The sequence below is a fragment of the Drosophila melanogaster genome, chromosome 4 (genome assembly GCF_000001215.4).
Source record: "Drosophila melanogaster chromosome 4".
NCBI classification, from domain to species: Eukaryota; Metazoa; Arthropoda; class Insecta; order Diptera; family Drosophilidae; genus Drosophila; species Drosophila melanogaster.
This window is the reverse complement of record NC_004353.4, coordinates 333,876-348,202: the sequence shown is the minus strand read 5'-3', so window position 1 is coordinate 348,202 and position 14,327 is coordinate 333,876. Positions and strand designations below refer to the sequence as shown.

General features: G+C 31.7%; 1 protein-coding gene across 11 annotated transcripts in view, besides 5 other annotated features; it reads left to right on the top strand.

Annotated features, from left to right (window-relative positions):
- PMCA (plasma membrane calcium ATPase) overlaps positions 1 to 14,327 on the top strand; it is a 30,725-nt gene that overhangs the window by 10,715 nt on the left and 5,683 nt on the right. For 8 of the 11 annotated variants that reach the window (NM_001201585.2, NM_001201586.2, NM_166755.6 and 5 more), the window contains one exon: positions 5,143 to 5,281. In NM_001201585.2, the coding sequence (NP_001188514.1) occupies positions 5,143 to 5,281 (139 nt within the window). Of the gene's footprint in view, positions 1 to 5,142; positions 5,282 to 10,655; positions 10,668 to 13,129; positions 13,534 to 14,327 lie in introns of those variants that run through there. The other 3 variants (NM_001201587.2, NM_001201588.2, NM_001014687.4) reach the window with 2 other exon arrangements.
- Positions 477 to 1,562: a mobile genetic element.
- Positions 1,651 to 4,148: a mobile genetic element.
- Positions 4,510 to 4,593: a mobile genetic element.
- Positions 5,023 to 5,067: a mobile genetic element.
- Positions 9,105 to 9,160: a mobile genetic element.

Genomic DNA, 14,327 nt, shown 5'->3' with positions numbered 1-14,327 from the left:
TTTGTCGGCGTGTCGATGTGGGAATTTAAGAATTTTTGAAGTATCCCAGGATTTGGAGTTTAAAGGTGCTGGATAATATAGCAGGATGATATACATGTGTAGTGGAGCCTGTATAAGCAAGTTTTCATCCTAATTTTTTTTCGGCAAATTGCTTGCAAATTTATATTTATATGCAACAAAATATCTATCTGCCACTATAACTACGCCCTCTTAACGTCCACAAACGGCAAGAAGATGCGGTGCCCACCATATTGAAAAATGGTTTTCCGTTCTTTTGAATTTACTACTATGGTCGATAATTACCGTACGGCTGAGTTTAAAGGTCATCAAAGTACCCTTCAAGAAAAATATAAATGTACTACTGCACTATAGCAGATATTTGATTGTATAGGAGTCTCTTTGCACACCGCAAAAGAAATATTTGGATGCAAACCATATCTGAATCTCAAACGAAGAAACAATCCATTTTGATAGTACACTAGTGGGCATAAGTATTTAGACACCATTAGCTTGCAACTGCCAGGCTATGCTTTTCATAGTACAGTCAAATAAATAAGTAAACTATTGATGATAAAACAAAGAGTGCAATTACAGTTACACGCGAGAGGTATGTTTTGCCGTTTACCTTTTCAATTATCCTTCTGCTTATAAGAAAGCTAGACAGACAACGATTTGGGCGGTGGCAAAAGTATTTAGACATCACATTTAATTACTTCGCATTGATCTCTGGTTCGAAGAATATAAAATTTTGACTTATGTATTTTAGATCAAATGGTTCTTGATAACGTGATACTACGTATCACAATTTATTTCAGTTATAAATTTGTTAAACATGGTGAAAACAGAGGAACTGGGGATTTTGGGGATGTGTAGCCTTCACTGGCTTGGGAGATTTGGTTCCTGTTGATGGAACCATGAATCAAAGAAAATATTTAGATGTCCTTAATAATTATGCATTCCCCTCTGGTGATAAATTGATTGGAGAGTCCTTCATACTCCAGCAGGATAATGCTCCCTGTCATAAGGCCAAACTGATTACGAAGTTTCTGAAAGATGTTGGCATAAACACATTAGATTGGCCACCTCAAAGTCCAGACCTCAACATAATAGAAAACCTCTGGTCATATTTAAAAAGAAAAAGGAGTGCAAACTTATCTAGAAGTCGCGAAGAAACGATTTTGGAAATTCAAACCTTATGGAAGGATATTTCAATAGATTATATCCACAGCTTGGTACAGTCTGTACCAAAACGTCTGCAAAAGGTGATAGACGCTAAGGGAGGCTATATTTTTTATTAATTTATCATAATTTTGTAGTTGACTTTTTTTTCAATTTATAACATTTAAATAATTTGTCCAAATACTTATGCCACTGCTAATTTGTAAGAAAGTAATTTTTGTTAAATCAACAATGAAGTTATCCATATGTTTATGTTACCTAATTTAACTACGATAGTCTACCTATTTACTAAAATTATTAAACAATTTTGCTTTAAGTAAACAATGAGTTACAAACAAATATATTGAAAATATTTATTGTCCAAATACTTATGCCCACTAGTGTACATCTTACTAACCTCATCTGTTTTTTTTAGAAAATGGTGTGTCGTGCACACCCAAAATTATATATATATATATATATACGGCCAGTAGTCGTCTCTCATTTTTTCTGGTAAGACGCTATCCCCTTGGCAAAAGAGATCTGCCAACTCTCGTAGACATCGGACTGATAAGAAAGGTGCTGCCGATGTGCCATAAGTTACGGTTGTTAACTTAAACTCACTGATCGGCAATTTTGGATCATCTCTCCATAGGATATATTGGTATTCTTGGTTTTTCTCAGCAACCTTTATTTGGCGATGCCTCTTTGTGGAATGGAATTGCAACCACAAATCTGCCTTCCTCGTTGGTGACAGTTGTTTCATTCTGCATTGTCTTTAATCGTCTCATCGGCTTCATCTTCCAATTCCCAAAAGCGTTCCAGGTCCTTTAGATTTATTGTTGTAGTGGCACTTATATTTTTTTGCTTTGCTGCTCGAGTTATATTTCCGGACACAATCCATCCAAAGCTGGTTTTTTGTCCCAATATTCCATTCACGGTTTTTATTTTCTCCATCATAATCAGGGGAAATAGATCCACACCTATCACCATGTCAATTCTGCTTGGCTGTTCTGCTTGATGTTTTGAAGCTGCTTGGAATATTTTTTTTGACGCAATTTTTTGATAATTGAGTAGTCTGGGAGATACCTTCGACCTCTATAGTACTCCTTATTCTGGGAATCCTTAATATTTGTGCTGCTTCCTCTGAAATCAGCGTCTTCTGGGATCCACCATCAATAAGCGCCCTCAACTCGTTGTAACCTCCAGCTTTGTTTTTCACTAAAACAGCTGTAGCCAATAGTGTGTCTTGGCCTTGCTTGAGGTCATTGCTTTTGATACTGCGTTTTGTGTCTTCATGAAGAAGGCTGTTGTGCCCTTTGGAGCATCGATTGCATGTAATTTCCTTTCTGCAGTCGATAGCATTATGCTTTCCAAAGCATCTTAAGCACATACTGTTCTTTTGAACGAATTCTTTTCTTTTTTCGATTGATTGTGCTTTGAATTTGAGACACTTTATCATATCGTGGCCATCCTTAGAGCAAAAGGCACACGATCTAACTTGCACTTTTCTTGTAGCAAGCTGAGCGGTATTTTTGGTAATGGCATTGAGTTGTATTGTTGCTCAATAAACTCCAGTACGTCTTGCAAGGTCTGTATAGCTCTTGCCTTTTTTACATGCTGTTCATACAGCTGTAAGGCTTCTGGCGAAAATTTCTGCTAAAATTACGTCAGCAGAGCTTTCTATTTTTCCTTTTTCCTTTATGATGAATATGCTCTCAGTCGCAGTATCCAAAAACTTTCTTAAATTTTTCTCATCATGGGGCAGCAAGCACTCCAATTCCATTAATTTGTTGAAGTGTTGGGAGAACATTTTTCTGCTATTCTCATAGCGTTTGCAGATAAGCTCCCACGCTGCTGTATAGCTAACCGCTTATCCCGTTTTCAAATGGCTAACCACCATTTGAGCTTCTCCTTTAAGCAGGCTCTTAAATATCCCAGCTTCCTTGTGTTGCTGAGATCCTTTCTGTTGTCTATTAGCTCGTTAAATGATGGCCATTCCTTCGCATTTCCATTGAATGTTGGAAGGTCCACTTTTGGGAGTTCTGGCACGTCGTAGTTAGAACTTTTGAACTGTTCCAACTTCATTTGAAGTACCAGTGCGGCAACTTTAGATTGCAGAATGTCTGCCTCATCTTGATCAAAGGCAGTTCTGTGTCATACTTGTTGGAAATCGGACTACCAATACTTCTATTGCTGGTATAGATGCCTTTTCCTTGATGGCTTGCAGTATTTTGTTCTGCAGCTCTCCTTGTTCTTGCATCAATTTCACAGTTCTTTCCGACAACATCTTGGGAAAACAAACACTGTGACTTTTTTGTGCTTTCTGCTTGTATTCTTTGGCGTGATCCGTTGGAGTATTTTTTGATTGGTCGCCCAGTTGACCTAGCTGTGCCTCGACTCACAGCTGATGGATCATCCAAGCAAAAGCAAACACAATGTTTCACCTTATGGTCCTAGTACTTTAAGGCGTGGTCTTTTATTCTGTATTTCTTACCACTGGTGGTGGAAACAACAGAATCACTCGAATAACCTTGCTCTTTTTACTGTGAAGCGCTGGTTTTTTCTTCTGTGTTTCTTACCACTGGTGGAGGAAAACAACAGAATTTCTCGAAAGGACGAAAATGTTCACATTATAAACTTGTGCGTACACTTAATGAGTTCAATTCGGGTGTTTGAATCCAACTGACTCGCTGCTGCGAGGGCGTCGCCTTTTATTCATTCTTACATAGGTTCTTATCATATAATTATATAATGCAGCGCTTGTAAGACGCCGCAGTCTGCGTTGGTAAATGCAGCTAAGTTTTATTCTTAAATCTATGTTTGAGGACTATGACCGCGCTAATCACCTCCCGCATGGTCATATCTCTTGACACTTCGGCAATAGGCCGCTGCAATCGTACTTATCTGTAGTTGCCACTTATGCTGTCCGGTGACATGTTTATTGTAGCCCATAAATAGAACATTTTTATAGTTTGCCTACTTATCATTATGGAAATATCGACATGGCTAGTGATCAGTATCAATAACATACAATTAACTTTATATCGTAGGATATGCGTCTTTCTATTGCCAGAATTGTTTCTTTTAAGTATTCTATGAATAGTAAAGGGTTTATTAACCTGTAGTTTTATCATATATGATAATTATACCTTTTACTCGTAGAGGAAGCGCTTCCGACAATATAAAGTATATATATTTCTGACCAAAACAACCACACCCCCACTTGTCTTGCCAATATCGGTCGGTATACTAAATACACTTTTTTTTTTTAATATGGCTCTGTGGCTGTCCAATTGATTAAATGCGTTCAGTTCTCGTCTTTGAAGAGTGGTTTCTGTTCTAAAATGATGGTCCTGATCAAGAATATATATACTTAATATGGTCTGAAAAGTTTCCTTCTGCCTGTTAAATACTTTTCAACAAATCTGGTAATTCTTTTACTCTCGCCTAACGGGTATAATTAATTAGTCATATCGGGCTACTATATCATATAGCTGCCATATAGCGATCGGTCTGCAATAAAGTGTTTGTATGGTTGGCAGCTGCCCTTCTCTGGACCTAAAAGGAATGTTCAAGAAATTTTATAATTTGCTGCCTATCACGTAACTTCCCGTTGTTTATTTACACTATGAATATGAATTCTACTATCTGCCCCCTGCTGGCTGATGGCCTGGCGACGCCCTTGACAAAATATATGTAAAAATAATATTACAAAATGTTACAACAAAGTTTGATTGAAGTTTATTTGTCTTGGTTATCTATCAGTACAGCAAAACATTTTAGCCGCGCCCCTTCCAAAGCCCACAAGTCGCTCAAAACTGTCATGTCAACACGTTTCAATATATTATTTTCTGGCCATATGGAATCTGATAGTCAAGGAACTCGACTATAGCATTCTCTCTTTTTTTATTCTTATGTTGGTCATACGTTATCAAGTTACACAAAATAATATATTTATTTATTTATATCCTTATATTTTAGGTGGGGTCGCGGACATCCCGAGGAGTACACAGATGGTATGAATCTGGGTGAGGAACGCTTTGATTCAATTGATTCTGATAAAAAGCCTAGGGCTGGTCAAATTCTATGGATTCGTGGTCTAACTCGCTTGCAAACACAAGTAAGTGTCAATTCAACAACAACATCAACTTGTCTTAAGAAACTAGAACTAAACAATAATTACCTAAAAGGATCAACAGTTATATATCAATTTGTTTAAATAATGACTTTTTTATGTTGTTGTGATATATTTTTATAAATTTCTATTTCTATTCATTATTCACATTTATTACATTGATATTTTATATGATATAATGATATAATTAATTATTAAATAATAATATAATATAATATAAATATAATAAAATATTATATATATATATATATATACATATATATACCTACCTACTATATAGTACACTATATTATTCTATATATAATACATATACATACATATACAATTAAATATATATATTTTATATAAACATTATATGAATGTATGTATATGTATAATATGTATATTATTAATTGTATATGTATATGAATATGTAAATAAGTATATGTATAATATGTATATTATTAATTGTATATGTAAATAGGTATATGTATTATATATATATATATATATAGTTTTTATATAGTTATATATATATATATAGTTTTTATATATATAATATATATATATTTTTTTTTTATACATATATATAGTTTTTTAATATATATCAGTTTTATTTAGACAATGACAAAAATAGTATACCTTAGTATGACATAGAACATATGATATATTCACGTATATAACAATATATGTGCTTATAAAACGGTTTCATACCAATCATTTTATTTTAAATTAAAGATATGTTCGATTTATAATAATTTCGGACATATTCCAACTACGCGAAATCGATCGCATGTATGGGGACTTAAAATTCAGTTTGCGGCCTAAATTATAATTTATCTGCATCATTGTATTAGTGTCAATATGTATATTTCGAACTTGACATACATTCACTTAAATTAGAAAATTTAAAGCGAGTATAGATTCACACACCTTAAACAAATTAAATTACTCGGCAAGCCGAGCTCCAATTTATCGTTCAAAAGGTAGGTAGGTAGCTCATTCATGCATCTACCTACATAACTTTTGTAGATTAAAAATTGTTCTGTACTGATTTTGAAAAATAACAACAACATTGGTGTAAAATACAGCCAGAATGCCTCTATCTTTGTTCCTAACATTTTTCTAGCTCTCTATCTGTCCTTTCAGTTTTCGTCTACCGAGTTTTAATCTGTTTCACGTAAATTAGCTTTTTTACTGCAATATTAAGCTCAGAACATTTTAAACTGATTCCGATTTCTAAATGGATAAACAACACAGAAGCCCAGAATTCAACGCCTATTTTTTTCTCCTGTTTTGTAATGTTTTCTCATTGATCATTACTATATTTACTTTAGCAAACTATTTCTGATTTTATACACTGTATACATTGCCATTAGTTATATAAATATATATAACTATATATATATAAATATATATAACTATATATATATATATATATATATATATATATATATAACTATATATATATATATATATATATATATTTTTATATATATATCCTAGCTCAATCTAAATATAAAGTTGGAATACTTTTGCCAGGGGTTTCTTTCTTTTCTTTCCTTATAATACTGGTATCTTTCATATGACTATATTCCGTAATCTATAAGTCTCTTGCATACTTATTTAAAGGATCTACTGATGGCTTCTAATTAGAGAACTACGACATTAAATGATTCGGATTATACTCTTTAAAATTAAGTTCACTGAAATGTTTATATATTGTTATATATATGATTTTAATGTGGAGTTTGCATGACAGTGACAGAGACGTTTGCGACCATATAAAGTATATATATTCTTGATCAATATCAACAGCCGAGTCAATGAGCTGTCCGTTCCTTTGCGTATGTTTAATCGCAAAATAGTCTTAGCGTTAAGGCATAAAACTTTCCGAAAGTCTTCCATCTATTTCGGGCACTATATTAGTAGGATCGGGCTGGATCGGAGCACTATAAAAATCCCGTACAAATAGTCGGAAAAAATTCAATTTTTACAAAAAATCTTATCTTCGTTGTTTTCGATAATAATGCATTCTAATTTAGTTATACATGAGCTTATATTTTCGGTTTTAATTTTATCAAAATCAATATCATATCAATATCATGTAGCTGCCATAAGAATTAAATCAGACAATCTGAAAAGAAGCCATGGCTTTGTTGTTGATATTTATACATTTTACTTATTCGTTATAAACCAGTTTATGTTTAATTAACGCTACCCTATAAGTATAACTTTCGGCTTGCCTTGTTTTTAAGTAAATTTTGTTTTAGTATATGAAGTAAAATAACGCTAAAGTTTCCTTGTCAGTTAAAGGGTTTAGTTATAAGTTCCTTGACTCAGTGTGGCATATCGATAGAAATTTAAAAAAAAATAATAATAAAAATTTTTTCAAATGTGCTGGACCAGAGTTTTTGCAAGAATTAGAGTGTCTTCTGAAACTTAATTTTCCCTACGTCTGGCATTAAAAATCAGCAGGGTTTCTCTTAAAATGCAGTCGTTTTTAGTTTCCGAGTTCACAGCGGACAGACGGGCATGGCCGGATCAACTTAGACAGTGATCTTGAAATGTTTATACTTTATACATTCCTGCTACCTGTTAAATATTTTTTAACGAATCCAGAATAACATTTTGCTCTACACCATTACTCAGCTAAATTGTCTGACTCAAATATTTTCACATGCAGATATTAATAAGAAAATCAAAATACTTGCATGAAAGTATATATACATATCAAGAATTTTTAAATAAGTAACTGAATAACACAGGAGAAGGGGGAGTCAAAGTGTGAGAAATAACGTTTTGAAAATAAAAAGAGGGTGTGCTTTTAAAATGAAAGTCCTTTTGTCTTTTATATGAAACTTAAACACTTTTTATTAACAGCTCAAGCTCAAGAGTAACTTTTGTTTAGGAGAAGTCTAGAAAAGCTAGTTTTTACGCGTCCACATTTTCTGAACGACTTCGTTCAATATGTCGGTGAAAAATTATTTGTAATTTGGTATAATTCAATTTAAATTAGAATTAATTAAGTTAATAAATTATAGTTTTAATTACTTTTTAACGACAACAGCTATTGAACTGGTTCACGGTCAGAACATTTTTTAGATCCTGTGCAACATAAGGCGTTTTTTTTAAGATTTCTGAAACTGCGAACTAAGTGAAAATGGGAAAATTACCCATAAGGTGTATATATTTTTAATAAAGTAACTAGTCGTTCGTGTTAACGTCGATATATCGGTTTTATATAACATATATACCATATCAGTAACACATTATTGTTGTGGTTTTATTGAAAAAAAATTCCCACCCTCACAGACTATCCAAGACTGTCTTGCCCACATTTTTAAATAATGTTTTGTTATATTAACTTCCCTTTTATTGAAATGTCCAAACTATTTTGTCCTCGTTCACTTTAAGTTTTTGATAAATTCAAATTTTATTGCGTACCACAGTCTATAAAGTAAAGGAATGAAAAGCCATAAAGGTGGCATATTTGCATATATAGATCTCAGTCGCACTCTCTTTTGTTAGGTAACGGGTGTAAACTTTCTGTGGACTATGGCTATGACATTATTACCAAATTCCGGTTCCTTAGCAGTATCCTTTTTTTCTTAGCTGCTTTTTAAATAAAACGACTATTTAAATAGTGACGGTTTCAGAATGTAGAGTATTTTATTGCAAATCAAACAGCAGAACGCTTAGCCCAAAGTGATATGGGTAGGAAGCTAAATTGCTTATTTATGCAGAAGCAGCAGATAAAATTGCACAGCTCACTGGATCCCTTCAGAAGACCCCTTCCCTTTTATTTTCTTGATCTCTGAAACACAACCCAAGTCGATCTGGTCTGTCCGTATGAACGCTGTGATCTTAGGAACTATAAAAGTTTATATTACGCATGGAGATTCTAGTGACGCATACACTGACCAAGTTTCTATTCTAGTGACGCATACACTGACCAAGTTTACTTCACTTTTAAAAACTGTTTTTATTTTGTTTGATTAGATTATGTTATGATGTTTAATAGTGACCAATACGGTCATTTCTATTGATATACCCAAAAGATTTTTAAATTTCTAATTCGCACTTCCACAAATGATTAATTGTCGTGAGAGTTGAAACCCAAGGGTTCTCTGGCTTGTTTTATAAAAAGCTGACACGACCGCACATAAGCAAAAGTTTTTTCGTTAAAAAATTTTTAATTCCTTTTTTAAACATATAATTTAAAATACTATCGAGGCATGAATCCGTTAGGCAGTTTCCCTTAGGAAACTGTTTTTCCATGTTTATCACTTTAACATATGCAAGTTATTTATCTACTACGTATTATTGTTATTTCGCGTGTTTAATAAAACGTTACATAAAATATTTTTACTTTTAATTAAATGGAAAATACTGGTGTTACAAAGTCGATAAACAAGCGCCCCTGTTCCAATATTCACTTGGAGATAATTATTCGCGAATTAATTTTTAACAAAACAAAATTTGATATAATATAATATAATACTTGTTTATAAACATTTTTAAATCTCAGTCGAAGTCGAAAAATAAAGTCCAGTGCTTAGGTCACGTGCGAACATCTCTATATATTAAATGCTATATTTATTTCATTATTAAAGACAAATTAAACAACATAAAAAGTGAAAAAATATCATTCGCATGTGAAGTTAATTTTCTTTGTAAGAGAATTGAAATCAATCAGCTGAATTCCAGAGGGAAAGTTTTCATGAGTTTTTCATTAAAGAGAATTTTGAATAATAACAAAGGACAATTCAATTTCATGAAAACCTTTGGGAAGTGAAAATTGGAACACGGAAAACTCCTACTCCATAGTCCCCTTTGCTTATTTTATTCACTCATGGTGGTATTAACGCTATTAGTTTAATTATTATTTAATCGTCCGGGGTGTATGTTGTTGGTTTCATGTGTTGATCATTTTTTTTAATCTGTGGCTAAATATTTGGAAATAATTAATCATCCCTAATTGCTATTAATCATATAATGATTGACGTTTATCGGAATACTCAACCTCACAACGTTAGTATTTGTAATGCCGAATGTAAGAGTTTATGAGCGCATATATATTTGCAAAACAAGAACCACAATCAACATAAACACCATGCAAAAAATGTTACTTAAACCATCTAATATTATTTCAATATTTTTCGTCAATTTAATATAATTATTGCTTATCCATTCCCCATTGATTCAACCTACAACATAAATTACTATAAAAAAATAATTGGAAAACTATATTAAATATAAAAACAAAAAAAATTAATAAACCTACAAAAATTAACTTATTTTCTTTGTACGTATGACTATCGTCACTCCCATCATTAATTGCAATTGAAAATCACGTGCAAACTCAACTAACGACCAGATTTCAGTACCGGTAAGAATTGTCTATGATTTTATGTATTGGCAGCTAGACAGTGTTTTGTTATATCAAAAACCAAAATCATCTCTAAATTTTATAGTTTTTTTAAAATTTTTTTTTTTTTATTTCGAGTGCACCCTGACATCAATGATAACTTATTGTGTTAATATGTATTTATTGTCATCCGAGTCGGAGTAGTCTCTGAAAAAATGCTTTTTATATATAATTTACAGAAAACTGTGGGCTCTTAAATTTTTTTCTTACTGTAAATACATATGTGCTATATAATTTTATTTTAACGTATTTTCACCATTTCTCTTGCTCAGTATGAAAAGAAAGATGTATCTACCATTCTGGAAAGGACACAGTTTCAAAGTGGGCAAAGCTTACTGCATAGTTTCGAGGCTAACAAAATATCTCAAATACTTACGAACAACAAAAAAAGATCATAATGACCAGATTGACTTGCTGTTTTTTTTTTTGTCGGAATGTTTTATTTTTATATATGTCTCAGATAAGTCTTCGTTTGCCTATTTAATATTTTGAAATATTTTTGCTAACAAATAATGAAATATACCGAGGTGCTATGTAAAATGAATTTTATTTTAGCAAATACCAGCAGGGCTGTAAACCCATATTAGTTAAGCTTCGGTTAGGTTTGTTGCTTGAATGTTTAGTATTTATGATAGGCTTACGGTTGGTTTGCAAACCTGTTCGTTGCTGAAACGAAGTTTCGGTGGGAATCAGTATTTAGACAATTAAATTAAAACCATCTTCTTTTATATTTATTCTTTTATTTCTTATAATAAGAACTTTAAATTCAATTAACCGTTCCATAGACCGTTTTATGTAGAAATGGGCTTATTGTTATTGCAAACTCATGCACACAAAGTATTAAACCTTTGTCACCGTAAAAAAGTAGTTAATTTTTTCTGCAACTAATTCGTTTACAAAATCAGTCGGTGCTCTGTTAAATGATACGGTTTGCTTTCCAAAAAAATATGAACCACTCCAAACCGGACTGCGTATATTAAGAAGTCTAGCGTGTGATTTCGGTCTCATGTCTAAACATTTTTTCATTTTAAGATGCGAAATCAATTCTTGATATATATATTATTTACAGCCTTAATTATCGCTATATTTGGTTACATAACAACCCAACGAAAAAAGTTGTCCGATATGGTACATGGTACTCATTTTCTTTAATACATCCACTTATTTCGGAAGACCTAAAAAATCTATTCCTTGGTTTTGTGAATGTCCCCTTTCAACAGTGTTAGAATTTTTATTATTTTTTTTTTTAAATCAATAAGTTGGGTGGGATTATAGTCTTATAGTAAATCGCAGGAAATTTCTGAACATATCATTCCTCCAACCATTTAAAAGGACATGGTCAAGACGTTTTTTTTTCTTGGTAAAGGTTATAGGAAGTATGAAAGAAGAAAAAAAATAACGCTTCTTATTTGTATCTTGTATCTTTATACGATAACATAAAATGCAAAGATATTCTTCGACTGTCTGGTGCACAGAGTCAAAAAACTGATAAGCAAGTGAAACAAATTATGGTTATGTAAATACCCACAGCATATTAAAAGTAATTTCTTATATCGTGTAAAATTTTTTAGTCGTTATTTTCAGACCAGTTTATAGAAGTTTTGGATTTAGCAGTTTCAAAATGATTGGTTATACAAAAAAAAAAAAACAATTTATTCATCCCAACAGATCGACAAATACACGACTATTATATGCTGGATGTAAGCTTATAATAGTCAATAAAAGATGTAGCAAATCGAATTATTTCGCATAAGTGTTTTTTTTTTTGGCATTGCGTTCCTGATATAGTTTTTTTTATTAGGTGCACTATGCAGTTTTGCATGCAAACTGAGTATCTCAACTTACTCGTACTCAAGTTTCTACTTCTCTACTTCATCGCAAAGAACACATGTACAGCTTTTTTTTGGTTAAGATAACGAAATGCTTACTATAAACTTAATAAAAAGAACTCTGAAATAAACTAATAAAGTTATATTAATTAACAAAAACAACGGTTTTCAGGTAGACCCGAAATGTATAATTATATTAAAATTGAAATATAGTTAAAGGATAGGCATTATTTGAAAAATTGCGATAATTTAAAAAGTACATGAAAGTCAAAATATCCAGTTGCTATACACCGCTGTTAAAAGTTCTATGTGTATGAGTATATAAATGATCTAATAAATTAGTGCATCTCTTAACCAAATGAAAAACAAACAGTAAAATGTTTTATGAATAGCCATAGAGATAATAAATCTATGATCTGACACAAATCTTTTTCTACGCATCATACTTTCATATTTATGTATATACATATATACCAGTTTACTTGATCATTTTTTAATATTCTACAATTATTGATTGATCCGTTTTAAATTTTGATTATAGTTTGTTTCAAAAGTAATTATGAGATATTTGTTATTAATTTTTGTAATTTAAAGCTGGCGGAACCAATACGAGAGACTGAGGTGTAATTGACAGTTGCAATAAAATATCAACAAGCTCTACATAAATGTAATATTAAAACTAACCAGCAATTATACTCGCAAGGTCGAACACTGATCTAAGTGTTATGAAATATGTGTTTTACTTTACTTTTTTAAAAAGCAAATTGATGAATTGATGATGAATTGAACTTAAATTTAGACAACAACAAAGTAGAACGTAACAACAAAATAATAACGCAATAGTAAAATTGTATAGGACCTTAAACTCTTGCACCGATAAAATAGTCTCGTAGACAGATATCTGTCTTTATATTTAGTTACATATAAATTTTTAAAATTTTTGTTCTCTGAAACTGTGTGTAAGTATAATCAATGATTGCAATAAAAGAATAGTATTCAAATAAAAAATCAAATGATTTACGGCAACTTAAAATAATATTAAAAATAAATCCTTACTTAATATTACTGAAACGAATCAAATGCTAAAACAACTATAATTTCAACAAAAATTAATAAATCGATCACCATCAATAGATGCTTCAGTTACTAATTTAAACTACAAAATTCAACTACAACAACAACATCGGGCTAAAAGTGTCTTCTGCTCTGCATCAAGTTCTGTATGCTTACTACCTTTTCTCTGATTTCTACTAAACTATCTTCTACAACTACATTCAAAACAAAAGCTAATCCAACTCTAAACTTCTAAATGGGCATTCAAACGTACGTAATTAAAATATACATATTTAATTTACTTTAATTAAAACATTGTTAAGAAACTCACCATGCACGTCGATAAAAATAAAAACTTTAGCAATAAAAGTCGTTAAATAATGAATGAGTGCATATGCATATGCCGCTAAGTGTAGACCTCTCCTCATATATACCTAAGCTTTTCTTTGATCTTTGCGAAACCTAACGCCCAACTATACCAGCACAGAACTATTAACAAATGCTGTCCGAATTACGCCCTTAAGACCAGAATGTTCTAATTTGTTCTTTACTGTTATTATTATAAAGTAAATTCTAGAATTATAAGAAAACGATTGAAAACCCTTTATTAAAGGACGTGTTAAAAAAAGTGGACATTATTTTTGTGGGATTTTGTAAATATTTGTGTAACAATCACAATTTTTCTTCAGTAAGACAATAGACTTGCCTACGTCACGATTTTACATAAAAATCGAAATAG